At 44.7% G+C, this 23,882-nt stretch overlaps 1 protein-coding gene across 1 annotated transcript; it reads right to left on the reverse strand.

Annotated features, from left to right (window-relative positions):
• Positions 1 to 349: 349 nt before the first annotated feature.
• Positions 350 to 13,490, reverse strand: LOC104262469 (OX-2 membrane glycoprotein). The gene is made up of 5 exons (XM_009818839.2): positions 13,424 to 13,490; positions 12,310 to 12,636; positions 11,366 to 11,632; positions 9,302 to 9,469; positions 350 to 573 (listed from the first exon to the last, which is right to left on the reverse strand). Exons 1-4 carry the CDS (start codon positions 13,479 to 13,481, stop codon positions 9,357 to 9,359), a joined length of 765 nt encoding a protein of 254 aa, XP_009817141.1. The 5' UTR covers positions 13,482 to 13,490; the 3' UTR covers positions 350 to 573; positions 9,302 to 9,356.
• Between the last annotated feature and the right edge of the window lie 10,392 nt (positions 13,491 to 23,882).

The raw sequence follows: 23,882 nt of genomic DNA on the forward strand, positions 1-23,882 counted from the left end.
GCCAGGAAGAGGGCGACGAACGGAGGGTTGCTGCAAGTGAAATTGCAGACAGATGTTGGTAAAAATTAAACCTCTCTACTGCGAGAGCAATTAGGCACTGGAAGAGGATCCCCAGAGAGCTAGCAGAGCCTCCATCCGTGGATGCTTTCAAAACTCACCTGGAACTTTTCGGGACATGGTTTAGTGGGCGCGATGGTGTTGGATTAATGGTTGGACTTGATCATCTTACACATCTTTTCCAACCTTAATGATTCTGTGATTCTGTGGAAGAAGGCAAATATATTTTGTACACTAGCGGTACCAAGAGTGGCACGAGTGAAGTAGATTTTGCCTGGCAGCAAAGGAGCAGACTAAGTGGTCCCTCTGGTCCTAGGTTTTATGATTAAGTGTGTCTACATGAGATAACATTGCATTAGTCTTTTCAGTGATCAACTCGGCATCTAGATAGGGTAATGTATGTGAAGTATTTCCCTTTTATGGCTCTTTCCAGCCAGTCACATCATTGCTTGTAATGTTGACTTCAGGCTGCTGGGCTGTAATGATCTGGTAGGTGAATGGAAGTCCTCTAGGACCCTAGAAAACAAAGAAAAAAACAGGAAAAAGGATGAGTTGTAGCCATTGTGTTGCTGCCTCGCGTCTTGCTGAGCAGTGTGGTTGCAGTTGGGGTGGGGAGAAATGGAAAGTGGGCAAGAACAGTCACAAAACTGCCCTTCGGTGAACAACCGTAGGACCTTCCCTGCTGTACAAGTCATGCATCTTACTAAAACACAACGAAACAGGCTTCAGCCTGTGTTCCCCCTTTCTGGCTTTGTTCACTACAGATGGTATCTTATCTTAAATTTAAGAAGCTACCTTATCTTTAACAGCACAGATGCACACCTGCCACACAAAGTGTCCTTACGTAGAAGGATCTGTGCCTAAACCCAGAATATCTGAGCCCAGCGCCGCTTGCCCCAGCACCGCAGGAGACGCCTGCAGAGCCACAGCTGCCACCGTTCCCCACGGTCAGCGCTCGCTCCATCCAGCTTGCCCCACACTGACAACATCCCCCCCAGACTTCTCAAAAGGGATACTCTGAGGGATGTTCAGCTCTCTCATTATTTTGTACACTCAAAGGAGGAATACTCTTAAAGCTGGCAGGAAAAAAAATAATATTTTTGTTTTCCTCCCCTTTTCTCCCTAAGCAACAGAAATTCCTTTGGGAGCATATTTATGAGAAAGCCTGAAAACAACAGTTAAGAAAATGTCATGCTACGCACTATGCAACAGCGTTTTCTCCTTGGGTGGGCATAAACTACCCAGCTCGCCAACACCCCATTCAAAGCCATTTACTACCAGCAGAAGGGCAGGTGCTGGCTTACAGGCTCTTTCACCTTGTGAGGAAGCCAAGTGATCCTGCTTGGCAGTAGCTGCCCAAAGACATTACCAGAGTAGAGGGAAGTACGCTATTGAAAAGGGTGTTTTAAAATCCAGGTGGCTTATATCGCACAAGATACCAATTTACATGTGAATTTTGGTTTATGATCGCTAAAGGAAAACCTGCAGTTATTACAGTACAACCATGAAAATGAATATTTATTTTTAAGTAAACTAATGAAAACAGAGAAGGAGAAAACACAATTACATTGGAAGATTTAAATCAAAGCTTCCTGCTTGGTGATTTCATTCACCAAGTTTTAAAAACAGTCCAGCTTACAGTACTCTATATGAAAGGCAACTGGTAGATTTTTTTGTCTCCCTCCACCCAGAGATTGTCTTCCCACCCTAAAATTATTTTAAATTGCTTTACAGCTCTGATTGCAATGGGCTGAAGAGACGCAGTTAAAAAAAGACTCCTAGCCTTTGCCCTGCCAGCATTTCAAGCACTCCCCGGGGACGTGGCATGCCTTCAGCCAGCTCGCTGGCTCCTCTGCACTTCCCTTTCCTATCGCTTTAAGCAGCAGCCAGCCCTCCTCAGAAACCTGGAGCAGATCCACACACACACACCAGGATGAAGTTCGCGCATCCTACCATAACACGCACGATGGAAACTTGCAAAGGTCAGCCTAAAAGCTGTTCCTGCCTTCAGGTAAAGGCTGGAGTAGCAGGCATGTCGCGGCACTGCTCGTGCTGCCCAGCACCGTCAGCCTGCCCTTAACTGACCGTGGCCACCTGGACTACCACTACACAGCGCACCCCATAACAGAACATAACAGAAGTATGGCTTGAGATTCACTTGCTTGCACCTCCCCAAAATTTAATACAGTACCTTGAAAATAACGGGACAATTGTAACGTCCCTTCTTGAAGGTAGAAATTGGCAGCTGAGTGCAAAGCCTTACTACATATTTAAACAGTAAAAAAAAATAAGGCGGCATTTCCAAACAAGAGACATGGAATACGGCATGACAGATTTTCAGAATTAATATTAATCTATTTGCATACAATAAGAACCATTTACTAAAAAAAAAAAAGAAAAAAGTAAAAAAAAAAAAAGCATTCTCCACTTCCTACTAATACAATACCAAATGAATCAGAAAAGTTACTGCACTGTTCTTTGTTTTCATTAAACTAAGACCATCAACACCTGTTCAAACAACTTTTCAGATTTTAAAAAAATTGATCTGAAGACAAGATTGCGTGAATTTTTAAAAAAACCTTACTACATACCTACTACTAAACCAAACTTTTTTTTCGTTCTGGAAACCACACACACTGCAGAATTCAGAATGACAGTGAGATAAGGAATATACAAAACCCTAAATGGATTTATGAACTAGAAAATCAAACCAACTTTCCTGGTTGGTAATATACAAATAAGGTTATTTATTTAATATATAAATATAGTTTGATATTTCAGAAAGTCATTTTGATGTTTGAGACCCAATTTTTGACACTACCTTCATGTGGCTTTGAAAAAAATAATAAAATATATGGCACCCTTACTTTTCATGCAGAAGAGTAAGAAAAAGTTTTCCATCTCCTTATCTAATAACACTGCATACAGCCAAAGTATTTTTCAAAAGAAAAGCGTTTTGGAATTAAGCACATAAATAATTCTTACCAAAAAAGTAAACGAGAAATTGAAACAGCGAGGCAGATATTCATCTATCACAGGAATGCGATTTTTAATCCCTTTCAGCTGCCAGCCGTTTTGTTTTCTGGCTATACACAAAGCCCTATTGTTGGAATGAAAAGGAGAACGAAGAACTGGAAAATTACTTCATAATGAAATACAAGCACAGATATGATGCACAGGATAGAAATTGCATTAATCACACACAGTCAAGGGCTCCCTGTTTGCAAAGAAAGGGCGCTGTTTTCAGCAGCCTATACTGCAACACCTCTCCTTTAGATGGGCAGGACAAGCTCTGAGATGTTTCCTACGCCGCTACCTTCGTCCTGTCGGTGGCAAACAGGACTCATTCCATCCTTCCAGACAAAAAACCCCGCCATGCCCCAGGAGACCCCCATTCATCCACGCCCGTTCCCCTCCTTCCTCCTCTGCCACTCCTCCCAGCTCTTCTCCAAAGTGGAAAGCAGGATGAGGAGCGTGCTTTCCCCAGCAAAACATGCCAGGGGAAAACACGATGGGAAAATGAACAAAGCACCAGCCGTCCCTGCCCTTCGCCATGAAAACAGGTGGCACAGTTCGGAAACAGGTAGCGCTCGGAAAGAGCGCCCATGCTCTCTCTAGATACGATGCAGACTGGAGACTACTGCCAGGCACGTTTCTGTGAACGGAAAATTAAGCGACTTACTAGGGAACAGGAGTTGTCTGGAAGCAGCGTGTGATTAAACTCAGAAAACATCTTCACTTGGGTTGCGAAATATTTCTGTCTGCGGGAAAGCCGATGGGCAGCCTGACAGCAGAATTGCCCCTTTGCTGACATTTTTGTATGGACTTATTTTTTTTGCCCCTTCTCTTTCTCCCCTCATTAACTCTGTTTAGGTCTGTTTGGCTACAATGTTTTTACACTGTGGTTTTTTGGGTTTTTTTTGGTGTAGTGTTAAGGAGGGTAAACGAATGAGGCTGTTGCAAGCAAAACAACTTTCACTTATACCACTGCATATTTTTGCTATTTTTGGGAATTCAAAATAGGACAAATATAACCTCCTACTCACAATAGGCCACACTTGAGAGGAAACCAAGGCAATTCTAAAATGAGCCTGGGACACGACAGCCAGAGACCCCTTCCTCTGCGAGCAGGGTGTGTTATATCCATCTGCCTCCTGAGAGGGGGAGTTACGTCCTGAGTTTATCATCTGAAAGGCTGGTATTTAGCTGTCACTTCAGGGAAATTATTCCGAAAAGTCTCCCAAAACTCACATGCTACTCTGATGGTCTCAGCTACCCAGTCTCTCACTATTAAGAAAACCAGCTGTACGTCAAAGCAAATCTACTGAAGAAACAAGCCAAGTCATACAGATAAAATAAGAATTGCCATCATTTTAGAGCCAAAGCTTAGAAGCACAGCCTTTCCCAAACTGAAGAAACACTAGAGGATACTGTTACAATCGCTTTTCCAGAAATAATTCCCATCTTTACTATAGACAAAGCAATGGAAAGTGCGTGCAAGTACTTGTTCTTGTAAAGTTTCCCAAATAACTGGAATCTCCTGCACAAGACTTACATATTTCCCAACCTTTCAGGGTATTTTTGGCCACCAGAATTTAGGTTTCTGATACGTATGTATCATAGCTGATCAGCCTAGTTGCTATTTGCAGCTTAACAGACCTGAATCTATATTATTTGTAGCAAATTCCAAACTTCAAAAAAATAATAATCGGGGCACCTCAAATTCCTATTCAGGTTATTAAGTGATCTCTAGCTAGTAACAAAGAGGTATTTTCAATCTGTTTTATAGCACTTATGTAACATTTGAGCTACACTGAGGTTCATCATCTCTTTGAAATAATTAGTTGGCTGTATGCAGACGTAAACATCTTGAAATAAAGACTAATGCTGCTTAATCTAAGTTCCATAAAATTTCCGTTTGAAGGAAAACTTGAATGTTTCAATTTCCAAACACGAAAAAAAAACATTGCTATGTTGGCACTTTCTGCAGAATGGATTTTTTGATCTGACCTAGTCTCTTCTTCTATGACTCTTCAAGTTTTCTTCTTCCAGGTTCACCTAATCTGCTCAGCTTTCTTAGGTGGCATCACATCTATTCAATAACAAGCTCCAAGAAATTTTTGTCCTGTTGTTATAGCTTTTTAAATACGAATATACTATTTGACCATTTTTAAAGCTTTCTACATGGCGAAACATGCATAAGCTACTCAAGAGAGATCAACATACCAAGGCTTAAAAAAAAAAAAAAAAGAAAAAAAGAAAAAAATCGTGCTGGCCTTTATATCCATTTGTGAAATAGCTCTTCCTCACAGACCACCACAAGCCTCCAGAAAACTGTTTGCATGGAATTTCATCTCCCTGCAGACTGCTAGGTCCTGAGAAGTGACTATAAAGCTTTTTAACCGGCTGGGCTGAAATATGATTATCCTGCAAACCTTGAAATAAACAACTGATGCTGTGGAAAGCATTCAGGTTGAGACATGTATGCGATAGGCAAGCCACAGGAATTTATTCAGACGAACAGCCTTTATTTTGCTTCAATCCAGGCACTTGGCTTGTTAACCGGACTGCTTTACGTTGGTGTGGTATACAGTTAAGCTCTATTCGTTGAGCCAGGCAGGAAATGGTGTAACTTTTTACCAGAAGGGTAGCACTGAGAAACCTCCAGCCCGTAAGGTGAACTTACATCTGGCAATTCATCGCAGCCCGCTCATTGCGCTTAAATCGAGTGACAGGCATGGCTAGGTTTGCCTCTCTGCTGGGCAGAGGATGAAGATGTTGATTTTTTCCAAAGCTTTTGCATCAGCTCGTACCACAAAGGCTGCTCAGTTTTTTTCCAAACAAGTGACTTTTTGCCAAACATTGTGAAGACGCTTCACTTGGGATGTTTTCAGGGAGAACCAAAATGTATGTATGCTCTGTAAGTGGTACGCAAGGCAAAGACCTGAGGGGTGGGACATCAACATTGAGCCCCAGCTCTTCACCTGATTCCCAAGTGTCTACCATGGAGAGGAGGGAAACAACAAAAATAGAGGCAAAGCAAAAACCAACCATACTCTCAACAGCAGAAGCAGAGGAGAAGAAACTTGATGGAGAAGGGTCCCCAGGCACCCAGATAAAAAGCTGTTGTTTTATTTTAAAAACCGGGCATCTTGACAAGACTGGAAAGGCTTTGCTTGATATCTAGTGCAGAATGAAAAGAAGTATTGAAGCCCCAGATGACGGCCTCAGACAGACATTGGTATCCTCCAGACAGTGCTACTAGCTCTCTATTGTGCTGTTACAAAAAGCGCGTCCAGAAATACGTACGTCAGCGCTGCTTCTCGTTCCAACACAATCTGAGGATAATAGACGACAAAACCAGAAAAGGGCTTTCTGCAATATGTTATTCTCTTTTGGGTGAATCAACTGCAACCAATGCTTTAAAGAGCTTAAACATATTTCACAGATGATCAGGGAAAAAAACAAGTCATGGCAAAAACAGACTAAGGTCCACAGCGTGCTGCTCAGAGGGGAGCTAAGGACGTGTAGGGGATTTCTTCATTACAATGTGGTATTTGTGGAGTGGTAATGCACTCTAAACATAGCGCTAAAAATTACTGTAGCTCCACAGGGATTCTTGGCATTCTAAGGATTTAGCTGGGAAAGTGACAGTGGAATCATATACAAGATGAATCGTAAGTAACTTTTAGCAACAGGCAGAAAAGAGCATCCAGGAAAAAAAAAAAAAAAAAATCAGATGGTGACAGAGCTATCAAACTGTACCAGTATTGGAGTTTTAAAAGAAACTGATTAATCAGGCATTCAGGGAAGCAGATTTACATTAGGCAGATGGACTATGCATTTCCCAGAGCCGGTCCCTGTACGACGGAATAGGATCAGCCAGTCAAAGTTACTCCGGATAAAGTAATGCTGCCGTTATGCAAAAAGGACCCAGGTCAGCGCACTGCATTTTCAAAACTCAAGACCAAGAAGCAACTGAAAAGGTACAGACTAGGACTGATAAAAGCTAGACTACATTAAAAGAAGACAGACTGAACAACTTACAAGCCCACTGCAGAAGTCACAGCCTGCATCACAGCTAATCAAAACCTATGATAAATGGGAAGGAACACAAACAATTCCCTCAAATCCTGCCTTTGTTGATAAACTTTAATACAACAAACTTAGACCCACTGCTAAACACTGCTCGTCGAATTTACTCCCTCTGCCCCGGTGAACAGGTATTTACATGAAGTCTTGACCCTGTGACATGTTGGCACATGCGTGGGGCCAGGAATCCAGCTGTCCCCCCAGGCAGCAGGGAATGAGACCCTACTTCTCTTGCTGACACAGGGGGGCTTCAAGCTCTGAGCCACTAGCTAAGGAAGAAGGGCCACAGTGCTTTCAGTTTAAACACATTATGGTTTTCTGTGTCTTATGCTCTCCTCACAAGGCGAGGGGGAGCGGGGTCTGTTCAAAGTTTCCAAAATAAAGTAGAGGCTCTGCTGTTGTGCATCACAGCGGTGTCTCCGCAGCAAGAAATCATGGCTTGTATGACACACAACGTGGCACAAGGATGCGTGAAACGGCTTGAGGGGTCCAAGCCTGATACCTAGAGGGTGGAGAAGGGCATAGGAAACCTGCTGTGAAGCTAACCGTACTGCCTGCTGGGGGTGGTCCTGTTATAAGTTATCGCTGGAACCACATGCAGGCATTGCCTGGGGAGCTGCTAATATCCAAGGGCCGGAATCATGCCAGGAGGTATGTTAACGTCCTCAACCTAGTCTAGACATGAACAACCTAGTCTAGACATGAACAACCTAGTCTTGTCAAGCAATGTTTCACTGACTGACCCTGCTCCTGCTTCAGGCACCAGTGCAGCCACAGCATCCCAGTGTGGTTCTCCTCATCTGGCATGCAACGAAGGGACTTTGAAACTCTGCAAGGCAGCACCTGCACTTTTTAGAGCTCTCTTTGCCTGGCCACTCTCTGATCTGCTCTAGCTGGTGATCCCAGACCTCTGTCAGGTCACCTCTGCCTCAAGGTCTTTCCTTCAAGGTCTGCTTAGTACAAGCTCATTTGTGTTTGGAATTAGAACAATTTGGTTGTTCTAGAATAAAGATACATCTTTCTTTTGAGCATTTCACCTTTTCCTTCTGATCCTTTAAAACAAATAATTAAGAACCAGCTCCTTGCCCTTTAACTTCCAGGGTGGTTTGAAAATTCAACAGAAATTCTCTCTTCTGAACTGTTTATAGGATCAATAGAAAGCTCATATATTTTACAACTAAGAATTTCTATTTGGGGTGTAAGAAGTGTTCATTTCTCTTCCTTCTCAGTGAAGACTTTTGTGTCTCTGGCAGTAGCAGATTTGCTAGATCAACCCCTCTTAACAGTAGATGCTGTAGGTCTAAGTTCACAATAGACAGGTCTGATACCCCTAGAAACACTTCTTTACCTTATATCACATTATCATCCAGAAGCAAGTATCTGAACATTTAGGAACTGAGTTAATGTGTGCTGGCATTTCTAAGCATATTAGTAGAATTTAAAGCCAGACACAGCATTTTGATCTAGGTAAGCAAGAGTGAAACTACGAAAGACCCTGAAATTTCTGTGACTTCTGAAGCCTAAGGCCTCCCCCTCCTCTATTTTTTTCCTTTCCTTCTGTTACTAGTAATTAAGACTAGAAAGTTGAGTTGATCCATGATCAGGTCATCACACATACAAGGACATTACACTAACAGCAGTTTCTCCTTAATTCATCATTAGGAAGCAGACTCTCATGCCAAGTTTGAGCGCACTTCTCCATCATACTACACTGTTTGTCTTAAAAACACAAAGAGGGTGCTGTGGCCCGAAGAAAGCCCTTCCTTTGAGGGCACGTCACTCTGCATGAGTGGGTTTCTCTCCAACGCACCTCCTCTGCCAAAAATTCTCTGAGCATACTTTCACTCGATGCTTTTGTGGCCCTCCAGGAAAATGCAAAAGACCAGTGAATTACTTCTGCTGAGACTTCTGCCTGAAAGTAAACCATGAGCAGCATGTCCTGCTCTGCTTGGATCCTTCCCTCACAATTTGTAGTCTTATATTGTCCCTCAGCAGTAGCAGTGGGAAAACAGCGCTTAAAATTACATGCAACTGAGGCAACCCCTAATAACTGTAAACACGTTATTAGAAAGTTTACTTGTCCAATATGACAGTCTCATACCCCCTAATGGAATCTCGACTAAGTCTCATTCTTCTCTGCAGATGACCAGACCTTATCATGGGCTCTACAAAAAACGTTGGTTTCCGTGCATCAGTGACTCGTCACTTCAACCCCTCCTGCATATCCTCTTCCTCCAGCACAGCGTGATCAGAATCAGAGCTATGATGACAATTAAAATCCCCACAGTAATCGTCAGCCAAAGCAATGAGGATCCCTCTTCTGTGGAAAGAAAAAAAAAAACACAACACAAAAATACACCAAACTAAGCTAGTTTGTATAGGAAAAAGAGCAAAAAGAGACAAGAGGATGCCTGAATAATGGGAGTGGTTCCTCACTAAGATTGTGAAAGTTATTGCTAAGCTATATGAAAGCAGCAATTGCTCAAAAGAGAGAGTGAACATGTGTATCTTCAAAGACAAACCTGCTTGCGCACAGAAAATGCTTTGTGAAGAAAAGATGTGCTCATGTTCATCCATGGCAAAGAAAACTGTCATTCCCATATCCGATACGGTAGTTGGCATCTACAAAACTTCGTACAACTCTTGACGCTTTCTGAAGAGTTTTTTTGTTCATCCAGAACTTGAGTTGTTTGTTTGTAAAATAAAAGTTATTCCTTTTACTGTTAAACACTTACCAGTGTCGCAAAGGCTAAATTAACTTTCAGAAGACAGGCTATGTTTTGATGCCTGCAAGTAGCTCTACCCGACATCTGAGCGTAAACATCCCTCCCTGGTTAGACATTAGCCACTTCATTTGACTGCCATTAATCAAAATGGTAACACAAAGGCTTATTTCAATGCTCACTGATGTTAGCTGGAAAACTTGCTGAATTAAAATTTATTTGAATCAAGCCAAAACTATCATGTCTTGTAACAAAGCTAGGTTGAACTATTCATTTGAATTTCTCCAGAATATAAAATTGTTAAAACAGCAAGCTATTAGCTGATTTTGCATTCTCCTAGCAAAGAATAACAACAGTCTTGGTTTCCTGCTTTTTGAGATACACATTTCCTTTTTAAAAGGCCAAAACAAAAGAATATTGCATTTGAGACAGGACAAAAATGTTTCTTATGCTTTTTCAATTAGTACCACTCAGAATTAAAAACTCATTTGCTTTTGAACTTTTAAAGAGAAGATATTAGAAGTCAGAACTTACTCTTTACATCTATTCCTATAACAACTTCTCCCTGAGCATGTAATTTGGGAATTAACCCACAATCCCAAGCTGGTTTTCCTGTCTTCCTAATTTCCAAGTGGTCTTCCTTTTAAGGCTGTGGATTTGGAGACACGTGAATTTTCAATCATCTAAGTCGATGTTCCTCTGTGAACTAAGAATTTTCAATCACCTAAGTCGATGTTCCTCTGTGAACTAAGAATGGTACTTCAGCTTTTAATGTTTCTATTCCTCATCTTTAAAACTGGGATGAAAGTCTTTCCAGCAGAACAGAATGTTGGAAGAAGAAATAAATTAGTGCTACAAGGTATTCAGACGTTACACTGATGTATTTAAGATTTCCCCATAAAACCAATGTAAGTATCTTCAACTGATCACCTTCCTGGCTGCCTGAAAATACTATTCCTCCCTGACCATTACTGCAACGGACATGTGTCTGTGCAAAAATGTCAGAGAAACTAAAACATAATACACAGGTTAACTGTACCAAAACATTTAGTAAGTTTAACTGAAACATTTGGTTAATTGTTGTTGAGAGATAGTTTGTTACTAATTTCAAAACTTGCACTTCAGTGTTCATTAAGTGACCCACAGAGTTTTTACTTCATCTAGACAGATATCGGGTGAAAAATGTGCGTATCTATCTTTGGACTGTCAAAGAAACTATGAAGGCCTGCGTGAAAACTGAAGTTCGACTTGCTGCAAAACACACGGTCCCTCTAATCCTTAACTGACTAGTTTGGCTTTTTTCCCCTCTTGGAGAGGGCCCCAATACGTTATTGTCTGAAAGACGGCAATGAACACAAAGCAGGATTTCCTTTCTTACTTGGCACATACACATTTCACTCCCTCCTTTTCCCAGCAGATTCTTATCCAAACATGCTCTTGCAAAACACGGAGGCCAAGAGAACACTGTCAAGTAGCTTGTATCGTTCACCTACCTCCTTTCATTTTCACAGGCAATTCCATTTTTTCATTCGTGTTGCTTACTCTGCAGGCCAAGTCCTCCTCACCGATGCTCTGAGTGTTGTAGATCTCCAGTTTACTGGTGATGGACACGACCCCATTGGTGTGCCTGACAGTCTCCTGTGTAGGAGTAGAATTGAACAAGTTGTTCCAGGTGATGGTGGGCTCTGGGAGGCCAACGGCATTACAGATGGCTGTCAAATGACCTTCGGAAATGTTGTAATGGACAGATGCATTGAGACCTTCCAACACACAAATGAGACAATCCATCACCACAATGAGCACCTGGTCATAAGCAGTAATAGCAGTTTAACCATTATCAATCAGAGCAAAGCTTACTGGATTCACGCTGAGCCCAACGGCACAGGAATGCAAGAAGAGTTTGTTGGGTCAGGTCCCCCCAATGATTCAATACTCCTGCCTGTATACTGAAGTTATATACCCCAAAGGTTTCACTCAACCTGAAATCCCAGGTTATAAAACAATCTGTTAAAGTAAAACCGTTTCTTGGTCTGTGCTGTTCTCCTATCTGCTAATTCCCTATCAATGGTAGGGTTCGGCACAGCTGCTCCCAGCACTGGGGTTGTACCTGGCACCAAGAGGAAACTGCAGCAGGCGATGTTGGTTTGCCCAAATCCCAGCTGGGACTGCTCAGGGGCTTACAAACAAAGATCCCACTCCTTGCTTTTCAGCTGCTACTCACAGAATAACAGACAAGGACAGCCCAGAGCCAAAACCACCACAACAGGCTTGAATATGACCCCAGAGTCTTGCTCACAACAGTAATGCTCTGTTTCTACACCATGTTCCACCGAGGGATGCTCCTACCAGTGCAGTTCCTGAGTCAGCTCAAGGAAATGCTGTGGGGGAGAAAACACGTCTTTTGCCACTAGAGACATATCCCTGCAGAGAACCTCACCAAAGACGCTCAGGCAGGTACGTCCCGAAAAGGATCCAAAAGGGAAAGTATTGAAGAGACACGCGTAACACCCTGAATCATCCATTCTAGTGTTCCAGAACGTGATGCTTGTCTCATTGAGTACCAGACTTGTGAAATTCATTCGGTCTTCATAGGGCTCGTGAATCTTTAATCCTTTTATGGTACTGTACGTAGCTATATTATTGTGTGATTTTTCAGAGTCCTTTTGCCACGTTACTTGCAGAACATCCTTGGGTTCTCTCAGGGCACAACTGAGAGTCACGCTGTCGCCCACCTTCACGATTTTGCGTTCATCCTGCGGAACCACTGCAGAGACATGAAATAGTGAAATGGGCAGATATCACACATATTCAGAAGCCTAATGCTGATGTTAAGGCCTGGATTACCCACAGGCACAACAATTCCATCAATTACATATTGTTTCTATGGTTTTCCCCCACCAAAAAGTCGTTCTCCTGCATCCTCCTAGAAATCAATGAAGTTATGTTGATTTATATTGAGTGAGACCGTGGCTTTCCTCTAAACTGTTTAAAAGAAAAAGACATACCCTATTTCTGTACCCATCCCTGCAGACCTCCCACTTCAGTTTTATTAAATCAACTCACGGTTTCCCATTCTCAACAAAGACACAATTTTTGTTTCCTAAAAGCTAGAGGAAGATTGAATGCACAAGGGAAGTGCATACCAAGACATTGTCAGAGAACTAGGCAGCAAAATGGGCTAAAGAGAATTTCTGGACTATATAGCTTCAGAATTTGCAGTGTATTCGAGAGGGAAGGAAAGAAAAAGAGAGATTTGTTCCTGCGGGGAAGATCCACTATGGGAAGTTGTGAACTCAGGTGAACAACAGTGTCCAGTGTCATTGTAGATATGGGATGCTGCATGTCTCTCCCATCTCCAAACGCTTCTCCAGAAGGTCTTGTGACACATTCACCAGCTCCATGTCTATGCCTCAGCTATCTAACGTTTGTCAAATGGCACCAGCAATCTGTATTTCACCTATTCTTGCCTCTTTCTTTGGCTGTTGAAGCCTCAGGAATCAGAAACCAGTTTCCCAACCATTTTCAGGCAGATTTCAGGAAATGTAACTTACCATTTGCCTTTCCAAGCCCAGCACAAGCCAGACACAAAACCAGAGCTCGGAAAGTCATTTTGGAAGGGAAAAATCTGTTTCACCTGAAGAAAAATAAGGAGACATGGGTGACTCAATGACAGATCATCTTCTGGTGATATCACGTCTCCGGGGTGCGAACATTAACGGTAGCTTCCCCGTGTGAGAAAAACATCGTTCTGTGGGCAGACAGTGAGTTTTGACAGGTCTCATTACACAGCACCTTGGAAGTCAAGGTGGGAAAAAAATTGCCCAGTGGAAGCTGGAAAGGCATTAATCCACCAGAAGTGTGACGCACTGGTTGTCCAGGACTATCTGTGGCACTGGGAGAGAGGTAGGGTTAGCTTGTGCGACCAAGGGATGAATTGAAAGCAACTTCTCTGAGGACTTTAGGACTCCCCATCTGTCCAAAATTGCATGGATTGGGGAACTTTCGGGGCATACTGCACCTGCCACAGAGAAATATATTTCCAAGGTGGGCAAGGGGCAAAAATAAGGTTGTGTTGCTGCTTTGCCTAACAGACAGCTTTTGACCTGCTTCCTGTTCCCTCAGTCAGTTAATATTGCCACAAGACACCTGAATTGTAGACCTGCCTGGAACTGAAGCTGGTATCGTATTTAAGTGGAAACATTATTTCGCATAAAATACCTCTGTAACGCACATCACCTATATCTGGGGGTTTTTTTTGCCAACGTCTGCAAAACTAGCTGATGCTTCTTGAGAGCGTCTTCTGTCAAGAACACAAGCAAAGCCCCACTCTTTAAAGATTTTCACAACATACAGAAAATAGAAGAGAGAATCAACCGCAAACCATTTTCTATAGTATCATACGGCTTAAAAAAAGGAGGACAGATGAATAAATAAATGAACTAGAGGGAGAAAAAAAAAGTCTACGTAAGAAAGAAATTCCGAGCAAACTTGTGCACACAGTGCATGCGCACACAACCAGTAGCCTGACTTTAAATTTTAAACACGCTGCGCTAAAACGACTCCTGATAGAACTCCGCAGTTACCAAGCAAGAATACAGACCAAGTTCTTATGTATAAAATAAAGAAAGAGGAAACCATCAGCAACAAGCCCAACGAATAATGGATTTGCCAGATAATATGGCATGGTCAGATACTCCATTATGGCTCCAAGAAATTCAGATACTCCTAAAAACATGCAAAAATCAAGCGCCAACATAGCAAGCCAGAGGAAAATTCCAAGTTATAAAAGTGTTTATAAAGCAGTGAAAGATGCGCCACGCCTGCAGGAAAGCACAGTTTTCAGCAACGTCCTTCTATCTCGCTGCTTTAATACCCATTCAAGTCCTTGACACACCACTGCTCACACCTGCTGTAGCTGCAAGATTTCCTACAGTGGGGAGCTGGGCTGTTGTACAGCTATACCGGCCACAAAAAGAAGTCCCTTTCTAGCCCAGTCTAGCGTATTACAGGGGGAAACAACGGGAAAAAAAGGCTTCTAAGACCAGGGCAAGTACAGAGCCAACCCTGCACTGTGCCATACCTTCCCAAACCGCACCTCAGAGCTCTCCCGAGCCACCGACCGCCGCCCTGTGCAGGATTCACTCGTCCTCCGCGACCTTCTGTAAAACTTTCCCAGCTTTTAAAAACCTTCCCCACTCCTGGCCCCCCGCTCCCACAACGGCTCGGCGCTACCTGTCCCTGCTGACTTCTGCCGTCGCACAAGCTTCGCAAAGCGCCCGCTTGCGTGAATCCGGACCCTGGGGGGCCTCCCGCCTGGAAGAGGCGGGGGAAGGCGCTGCAACACCTGGGAACAGCCGGCAGATGCTCCGCGCTCCGCGCACCTCCGCCGCCGGGAGCCGCTACCCGCCTTGCCGGGCGGCGGCCAAACCTCCCCCGGGGATGCGCCTCCGGGCACGGGCCGGGGCTCGGCGGCGGGGCGGGGGGGGTGTGGGGGGCACCGGCCTCTCCCCCCAGCCTGGCTTCGGGCGGCTACTCCAGCCTCCCGCCCTCCCGGCGGGGTCCGCGCCCCCCCCCCCCCCCCGCGGCCGTGCCAGGCTGCCCCGCGCCCACACCCACCGCTTACCTCCCCCCAAACCCACCGCAAAGCCGTAGATGCGCCCAGCAGGAGCGGGGAAGGCGGCGAGAGGGATGTTACTCACGACCGAGCACCTAGAAGCAGCGAGGGAGGGAGCGATCGCCTCGGGGAATCGGCCCTCGGGCACGTTTACTCCCTCCCTCGCTGCGGCAGCCCCGCCCCGGCCCGACCGGGCTCCCGGCAAAGCAGCGAGCGCCTGCAACGAGCTCATCCCCTTCGCGCCCGTTACTCACCGGGCTGTAACACTGTGAACGCCGCTTATTGCCTCCGGAATTGGCTGCAAAGGGTTTCCTCAACCCCCCGTTTCCTCTTTCCTTCAAGGGTTATTGATATCAACCAAGCTGACAAACTGATCTTGGAAGAACAATTAAAAAAAAAATAAACACCACTTGCTCAAAGCAAGAACACGATAAACCCTGAAACACGGCGAGGTTTCGGTAATGCAGGGCTGTCAGCACAGAACTAGTTCCATGAGCTCTCCAGGAAGGATGGGCGCGCTGCTGGTGAAAATCAGCAGCATGAATCCAAACTCCCTTCCAAGAAATTGTGGGCTGTGTTCCAGCGTGCAACGGAGCAAACGGGTTTTATGTTCAAAGCATGTTCTTCCCCGGTTTCGGTTCGAGGGTAGTGATAGTTGCACCAACAACAACTTTTTATTAAAGGCTTCTGTGCTATCATAAAACACTAAAACTAGAATCCAACAACAGGAACAGAATGTAATAATAATAATAATAATAATAATAATTTACCATAATGGCCAAGAGCTGTGACATTCACCATCCAGATACTGGACTGCGAATACTTAGTGTTCCAGCAAGTATTTGTTCTTTTTCAGACCAGATCAGTTTCTCAATCTTACTTCGTGTAAGGCTTCACCAGAAGTTGCACAACAAATGTACCAAGGTTTTCCTCAAGCTGCTAATTGTTTTTTTCTTAATTAGCACAAACTTTAATAATTAACTGCCAGTAACTGGCATAATCAATTGCCAGGTCACTAGCCTGGCAATGGTCAGCAATAAAATTCTCAGTACTAGACCAAGGCTCTGCCTCTCCTCTGGATCTTCAGCCCTGATAAACAAAACCTACCTTTTTTTCTGATGTTCGGCTGCAGGAAATTAGCATTAAAAAAGGCATCGGTGGAAGGTCTTACAGAAAGGGAAGGTAATTTTACTATACAAAATCTCTAGGCAAGTTGATTTTATGCCCGGTTTCATACTCACAAGCTGTAGGCGTTCAAACAGTCTGGCCGGGATCTTTTGGGTTCCTTTTCATTGGTGATGAGAAACTGATTTTGACATATGTCTTTTATATCATTGGGAGTGGTCTTCCGCTTTCGCGGCTACCTTCCTTTTGGGCTGAGAGGAAAAGGGGCAGCATGAGTGATACAGGGCAATCTCGCTGCCATCTTCCTGTTGTTAGACTACAGGATCTTCCACTGACAAGTTGTCTCTATTGTAGTTTTATCAGGCTTGTCCCAGGCTTGACAGAAACAGCCCACTTCTCAATTTGATTAGTTAGAAACAGCATCCTTTGCAATCAATACAGGATGTTTGGTGTTTGCTGTTTCTTTAGCTGCTTTCACACACACGTATGCGCGCGCGTGTTCATACGCCATTCGTACAAACTGTAATATTTCTCTTGCAAGGCTCTAGGAGGTCTCCTGTTTTAAAACATCATTGCTTATGGGAAAACTATTAGACTTGGCACAAGTTCAAGCTCCTGCGAAATTTACTTGGCAAAGATGCCCACATAGTGGCCAAGAACCCACCTAAAACCAGAAACACTTTCTTGTTTAAGACACAGATGTGTAGGAATATTTGAAGTACTGCTAATAAACTGTCCTAAGGAATGAGGTGGTGTTTGCACCTTTCCTGAGTCCTCCCAGGGTCACCCGTGTGTTAACCATGCCTGTTCTCTACCTCGGTGCACAAAGCAGTGCCTTTTGACCTGCAAAAAAAGAAAGCCCCCGCTGCCCCCACCAGATCAGGTTGAACCTATGCTGGAGACTGGGGGCCAGGCAGTGGGTCTTCCAGCCAGATACAGCTGTCCTTGGAGACATCTTCTGCACCCCCATGCTTGATTTAGCAGAGCCCTTCCTCTGCCAACTAACAATCCAAAGACCAACTCCACCACTACCTTTTTTCAACATTTTCTTCTATCTTGAAGGGCCAACGAGTACATCTCAAGTCACTTAAATTTCCCTCTGACAACATTCCCCTTTTTGTTAGGAGTAGAGAACGGGTTCCCTCTAAAGCAGGTCAGGTCTCCAGCAACCAACCTACTACTTGTTGTTTGAGACTGATGTACCTACACCCTTCACATACTCTTTTCTTTTTATGAGAATAATGTGTTAGCAAGTATCCTGTGCTCACCTGCCTTCACTGTAGTTGAGGGGATTTCAGAGGCAACTCCAGAGAACTGCAGACTACACAGCTTAAAATAAATTTATCCAGAAGCACCCTCTGCCATCAAAGCGACAAAAGCAGGGAAGTCCCAGGGACAGCTTCCTGCCCTTATTTCATGAAAATAAAGAGGGCATTTGGGAGACTTGAGCGATATTTTATATTAGCTCACCCTGTAACTCACGTCTACTGAAGTGGAAAAGTTCTCTATTTAGCCAAGTTTTACTGCTCCTTCAGCGGGCTGGGGAAACTTACAGAAGAAAGAAAACGATAATGAAAGGGTCTGGAAAGTAAGAGGGCTTCTTCTTTGGAAGACAGTGAGGAAACTAGAGCTGAGCAAGAAAAGGATACTTCTGAGGTAGTAGATGAAGACCAGAGGTAACCTTAGAGCAGAGAGAGGCAAACAGAAAGCACTCCAGGCAGACCAGCAACGGCAGAAAATTCAAAATCTTTTTATATTCATGGAAGAACAAGACACAAAATCCCCTTCTGCCTCTCATGTCAACCTTTTCTTTTTACAAGCACCTGGCGCAGCTCATCAATCTCGACCGAGTTTTGCAAAGTTCTTTGTACGTCACCTTCTCTGGAGCTGGTGGTGGCCGAGCTGACACCGACTCTCTGGCATGACAAAGCCTTGGGAGTTAGTGAGAAAGAGAGTAAGTAGAGACGTCTTGTCCTAAAATCCAGAGAGTTCTTTGTTCCTCTCCTTTTATTTCTTCACCTGCAATATGCCCTGTATGCTGGTGGAAAAGGCAATCTGAAATCCCTTCTGTCACAAATGAGGTCTATTCTTTATTCTTCCCTTTGTCTTCTGGGTGGATGCACTCTTGCACTCTGCTGATAAAATATTTCTTGGTTCTTCCCTTGAGTTCTGGACTAATGACCTCTTTTAAAGGTGAACCATTTCGGCCAGTAACCAGTGAAACTTGTACAGGTTTAAGGAAAAGACTATGACGCAGCTGTTGCAAGTTGCCATTATTTAACAGGGAAAGAAAACAAAGTGTTAGAGGACAACTGGAGTCAGTGACACTGGTTCCAGGAAAACCAAACCCACTAAGCTTTACAGGGCCCGGTGCCTGCTGGAGGCTTCCATCAGGACTGTTAGGCTCTGCTCATATAAAATTAGCATATCCCCCTTAATCATCAAATTCAAGCAATGCTTCTTCAAGTCATGAATGCTCAACTAGGTCTACTAGGAAGTCCAGCCTGGTCCAGAGGATCTGCCACCAGCTGTCATTTTGCTAGTGATTCAACCACGTGACTGTGGACAAACCACATCTGTTCTTTCTCTCAAACTTACTTTTATAAAGCAAGCAAATGCTAAATGGTTTACAGTTTGATACCCTGGCCAATTTCTCCAGCGCAAACTGCACCGCATTTCCCAGCAGAGCAAGTTAACTCTCTAGGTGGGGATAAAACCACAGAAAATTTCTGGGGTCCCTTTACATGGCAAGAAGGGTTTGGATACACTCTATGTTTTACTTTGCTTTCCACCTCTAGAATAGCTGTGTAAAATGGAAGATGCCTAAACTTAAACTTTGCTGTAAAGGGAGGTTTGGTATTAGATGGACTTAACAGGAGTGGGGGTTGTTGGGCACCATGCAGCCATGCATCTTTGGTACAGCTAAGATATCCATGCCTAAGCACACATTCTCTTCCCTTCTCTTGTTTCCTAATGAAACCTGCTGGTCTTCTTGTGTTGATGACTGTTCATGTCTCTCTCGCTGATCTTCATTTATGTGCCTCTTCTCTGCACGAGGGCTGAGCGTCCTGGCAGCCAGGAGCTGTGGGTGCCACTGGTTGTGCAGACCCTCTCAGAAACGTGCAGCTTATTACAGAGACAAATATACTTGCACCCCAGACAGTGCAAATCCTAGTTTCCTAGGGACGAGTAACTGGGGGGAAATCAGGTTGATAGTCGGGAAAGAAGGATGTTTCATAAAAGAGAGGTGAGACAGTCATTACATTTTTTTATATTCATTTCTGCTGTCCCACAGAGCCTCCTTCAGCTCTTGGGACAAGCACACTAAAAAGAAAGCAAGCTTGGGCATGTTATCTGGATCTTGTTAGTGAGTCTGGCTTTGGGACAGCTTTGGTCTCAACTTTTTGTTTTGTTTTGCTTCTAAAACTAGTAATGTTTCAAGTCCCACTTCCTCCAAGCTCAGGATCGGTGTATCCCCAAGAGCAAGAAATCAGGCAAGGGAAGCAGGATACCTGCACGGTTGAGCAAGGAGCTTCTGAAAAAGCTCAAGTGGAAGAAGAAAGGGATGAAAAGAGGAAAGCCAAGGCCTCCTTGGAATTAAACCTGGCAAGAGATGTCAAGGTCAACAGGAAGGGTTTCTTCAAGTACATCAGAGGCAAAAAGGAAACTAGAAAAAATGTGGGCCCGCTGTTGAATGAGACAGGTGCCATGGTGACAGATGATGCAGAGAAGGCAGAGTTACCAAATGCCTTCTTCGCTTCAGTCTTCACTGCTCTGGCCAGCCCTCAGAGGTCCCAGACTTTGGAGGTAACAGAGAAAGTCTGGAGGAAGGAAGACTTTCCCTTGGTTGAGGAGGATCAAGTTAGAGGCCAGTTAAGTAAACTGGGCCTCCACAAGTCCATGGGTCCCAATGGGATGCACCCACGAGTGCTGAGGGAGCTGGCAGAAGTCATTGCTGGGCCACTCTCCATCATCTTTGAAAGGTCCTGGAGAACAGGCAAAGTGCCTGAGGACTGGAGGAAAGCCAATGCCACTCCAGGCTTCAAAAAGGGCAAGAACAAAGACCCAGGAAACTACACACTAGGCGGCCTCACCTCCATCCCTGGAAAGATGATGGAACAGCTCGTTCTGGGCGTCATCTCAAAGCATCTGGAGGAAAAGAAGGTTATCAGAAGTAGTCAACACGGACTCACCAAGGGGAAGTCACGTCTGACCAATCTGATAGCCTTCTATGATGGCATGACTGGATGGATAGATGAGGGGAGGGCAGTAGACATTGTCTGCCTTGACTTCAGCAAGGCTTTTGACACCGTCTCCCTCATCATCCTCATAGGCAAGCTTAGGAGGTATGGGTTAGATGAACTGACAGTGGGGTGCATTGAAAACTGGCTGATATATAGAGCTCAGAGGGTTGTGATTAGTGGCACAGAGTCTAGCTGGAGGTCTGTAACAAGTGGTGTTCCCCAGGGGTCAGTACTGGGTCCAGCCCTGTTCAATATATTCACCAATGACCTGGATGAAGGGATAAAGCGTGCCCTCAGCAAGTCTGCTGATGACACAAAACCAGGAGATGTGGCAGACACACCAGAAGGCTGCGCTGCCATCCAGCGTGACCTGGACAGGCTGGAGAGTTGGGCAGAGAGGAACCTTATGAAATTCAACAAAGGCAAGTGTCGGGTACCGCACCCGGGGAGGAATAACCCCATGCACCAGTACTGGTTAGGGGCTGACCTGCTGGAGAGCAGCTCTGTGGAAAGGGACCTGGGAGTCCTGGCAGACAACAGGATGGCCATGAGCCAGCAACGTGCCCTTGTGGCCAAGAAGGCCGATGGCATCGTGGGGGGCATCAAGAAGAGTGTGGCTAGTAGGTCGAGGGAGGTTATCCTCTGCCTCTACTCTGCCCTGGTGAGGCCACATCTGGAGTACTGTGTCCAGTTCTGGGCTCCCCGGTTGAAGAAGGACAGGGAACTGCTGGAGAGGGTACAGCAAAGGGCTATGAAGATGATTAGGGGACTGGAACATCTTTCTTATGAGGAAAGGCTGAGGGGCTTGGGTCTTTTCGGTCTGAAGAAGAGAAGACTGAGGGGGGATCTTATCAATGCTTATAAATACTGAAGGGGTGGGTGCCAGGAAGATGGGGCCAGTCTTTTTTCAGTGGTGCCCAGTGACAGGACGAGAGGTAACAGGCACAAACTTGGTCATAGGAAGTTCCACCTATACTTGAGGAGGAAATTCTTTACTTTGAGGGTGGCAGAGCACTGGAACAAGCTGCCCAGAGAGGTTGTGGAGTCTCCTTCTCTGGAGATATTCAAAACTCACCTGGATGCATTCCTGTGCAATCTGCTCTAGGTGAACCTGCTCTGGCAGAGGGGGTTGGACGAGATGATCTCCAGAGGTCCCTTCCAACCCCCTATCATTCTGTGATTCTGAAAGGAAACAACACAATTACTAGGACTGAAAGGAACAATTCTTTCCATCAGGAAGAATCAAAGAACACTTCTAAACTCCTACCTGAAGAGTAGTGAAAAACAGGTCATCTGCCCTGTAGAAATCCAGTACTGGACTGTTTAAAACAAGCCCTCAAAGGAGACATTCTGGAGAAATTGAGACTTTTTCTGCCTATTTGTTTTCCGAGTCCTTGGTGTGCATTTCATCATATTTTCAGTTTTCCCTCTCACTCACCAAAGCTAACTTTTTACTCTTAGAAAAACTACACTTTTGCGCTGAGGATAAATCATGTACTTGTTGCCAGAAGTACAAACGTGAGACCATTCCTCTTCCCCTTCTTCAGCAGGCTCTGAACCACTCATCTGGAGTACCACTGGTCACCATCTCACAGCACTGAGCCTGCACATTTCTCTTTACAATCCATTTCCTGGGAAAAAGTTATCTTTGCAAAGCAGTAGTTAAACTTACTCACTTTTTCTTTTGTTGTTGTGTTTATACACATATATTGATGGCTTCCAATCACAGCCACAATTGAAGATCACATACATGTCCACAACTACCCTGGAAAAAACCCCACAGATAATTTCTCTGAAAAAACCCCAAAAAACCAACTAATAAGCATTTAACCTCAGAAAACTCTAATTCATGGAATGCGAAGTTGAAGGCCCCCATTGTAATCTACATGCATGTGGCATGACAAAACTTCAAGGCAAGCTGAATCAGCACATGATTTTCAGAATGCGGGGAACAGTTGCCCTTTAAATGCTGAGCTACTCTTGGTTAAAACATCACTCGAGATGATTGACTTCTAAAGGTCCCTTGGTCAAGAGGCCCGAGATTGTTTTCTAAAGGTCTGTTGACCAAGGAGCCCAGCTGCAGAAAACCCAGCTCTCTCTCAGGAGGCAACCCTGGGCAGAACTTGTCAGAGGGATTTGAGCTGCCTAGATGCCTTCCCAGGTACTAGCAAATGCCTGGCATTCCCACTTCTCTTCTAGCACACCTTCTTTTATCCATCGCAGGCCAGCCTGGCAGCTTGGAGAACAGACTTAGGAACATTTCCATGTTTCCTTCCCTGATCCTTTGCAAGAGCTCTTTCTCCAGGAGATCAAGGTAGGACTGAAACCAAATGTCCAGTTCCTTCTGTCAGTCCCTTTCAATACCTTCTCTTCCAGCGACCACAGTCAGCGTCCGCTGCAGGATAACCCTCATAAAGTCATTTCGTTGTGTTGTTCCTGAACGCCTTTGGGTACAGTGGTTGTAATTTCTTGATACCCAGAACAGGGTTGCCGGATGCCAGAAGACTATTTGAAAGCCCAAGGAGAGAAAAAATAGCATTAATGGAAGACTCCTGGAGGCGTTTTCCCTTTCATTCATGACCTCTCCCAGTAGAGGGCACTCCGCTATTACAAAAGAAAGCGCTCTGCGCTGAGACGCCAACGTGACGCCAGCTTTTAGAAGAGCCTTTGCAAACACATTGGAAGGACATTTCTAACACACCGCGTGTAACGATACAGAGACCTGCAGACGAAGCTTTCCAGCTTGAGCCCTTAAAACCATAACTTTTTTCGAAATACTGATCTTGGTACAGTTCCGCCGGTCTTGCTGCATGCGCAGCGCACATCCTCCTGCTTGACTACTTGTGAAACGTCAAAGGGCGTCCCGGGACACATCACCTACTCACCGACTTGTCTGGCTTGATCCTTGCTGGCGCCAACATGCTCACCCGCACTCGCTCCAGGTGCCGCACCCAGGGACACACAGGCTCTGACCCTCGTCCATGCTGGTGGCTGGCACTTGGTTTCTCTCACTCGGGTCTCCAGAGC

This window comes from Gavia stellata, chromosome 1 (genome assembly GCF_030936135.1).
Source record: "Gavia stellata isolate bGavSte3 chromosome 1, bGavSte3.hap2, whole genome shotgun sequence".
Taxonomy (NCBI): Eukaryota; Metazoa; Chordata; class Aves; order Gaviiformes; family Gaviidae; genus Gavia; species Gavia stellata.

Coding starts and splice junctions, on each gene's coding strand:
- LOC104262469 (XM_009818839.2), bottom strand. CDS start 13,481: ATGACTTTCCGAGCTCTGGTTTTGTGTCTGGCTTGTGCTGGGCTTGGA. Junction 12,637..13,423: donor TGGGCTTGGAAAGGCAAATG/GTAAGTTACATT, acceptor ATGTCTCTGCAG/TGGTTCCGCAGGATGAACGC. Junction 9,470..11,365: donor GCCTGTGAAAATGAAAGGAG/GTAGGTGAACGA, acceptor TTCTTTCCACAG/AAGAGGGATCCTCATTGCTT.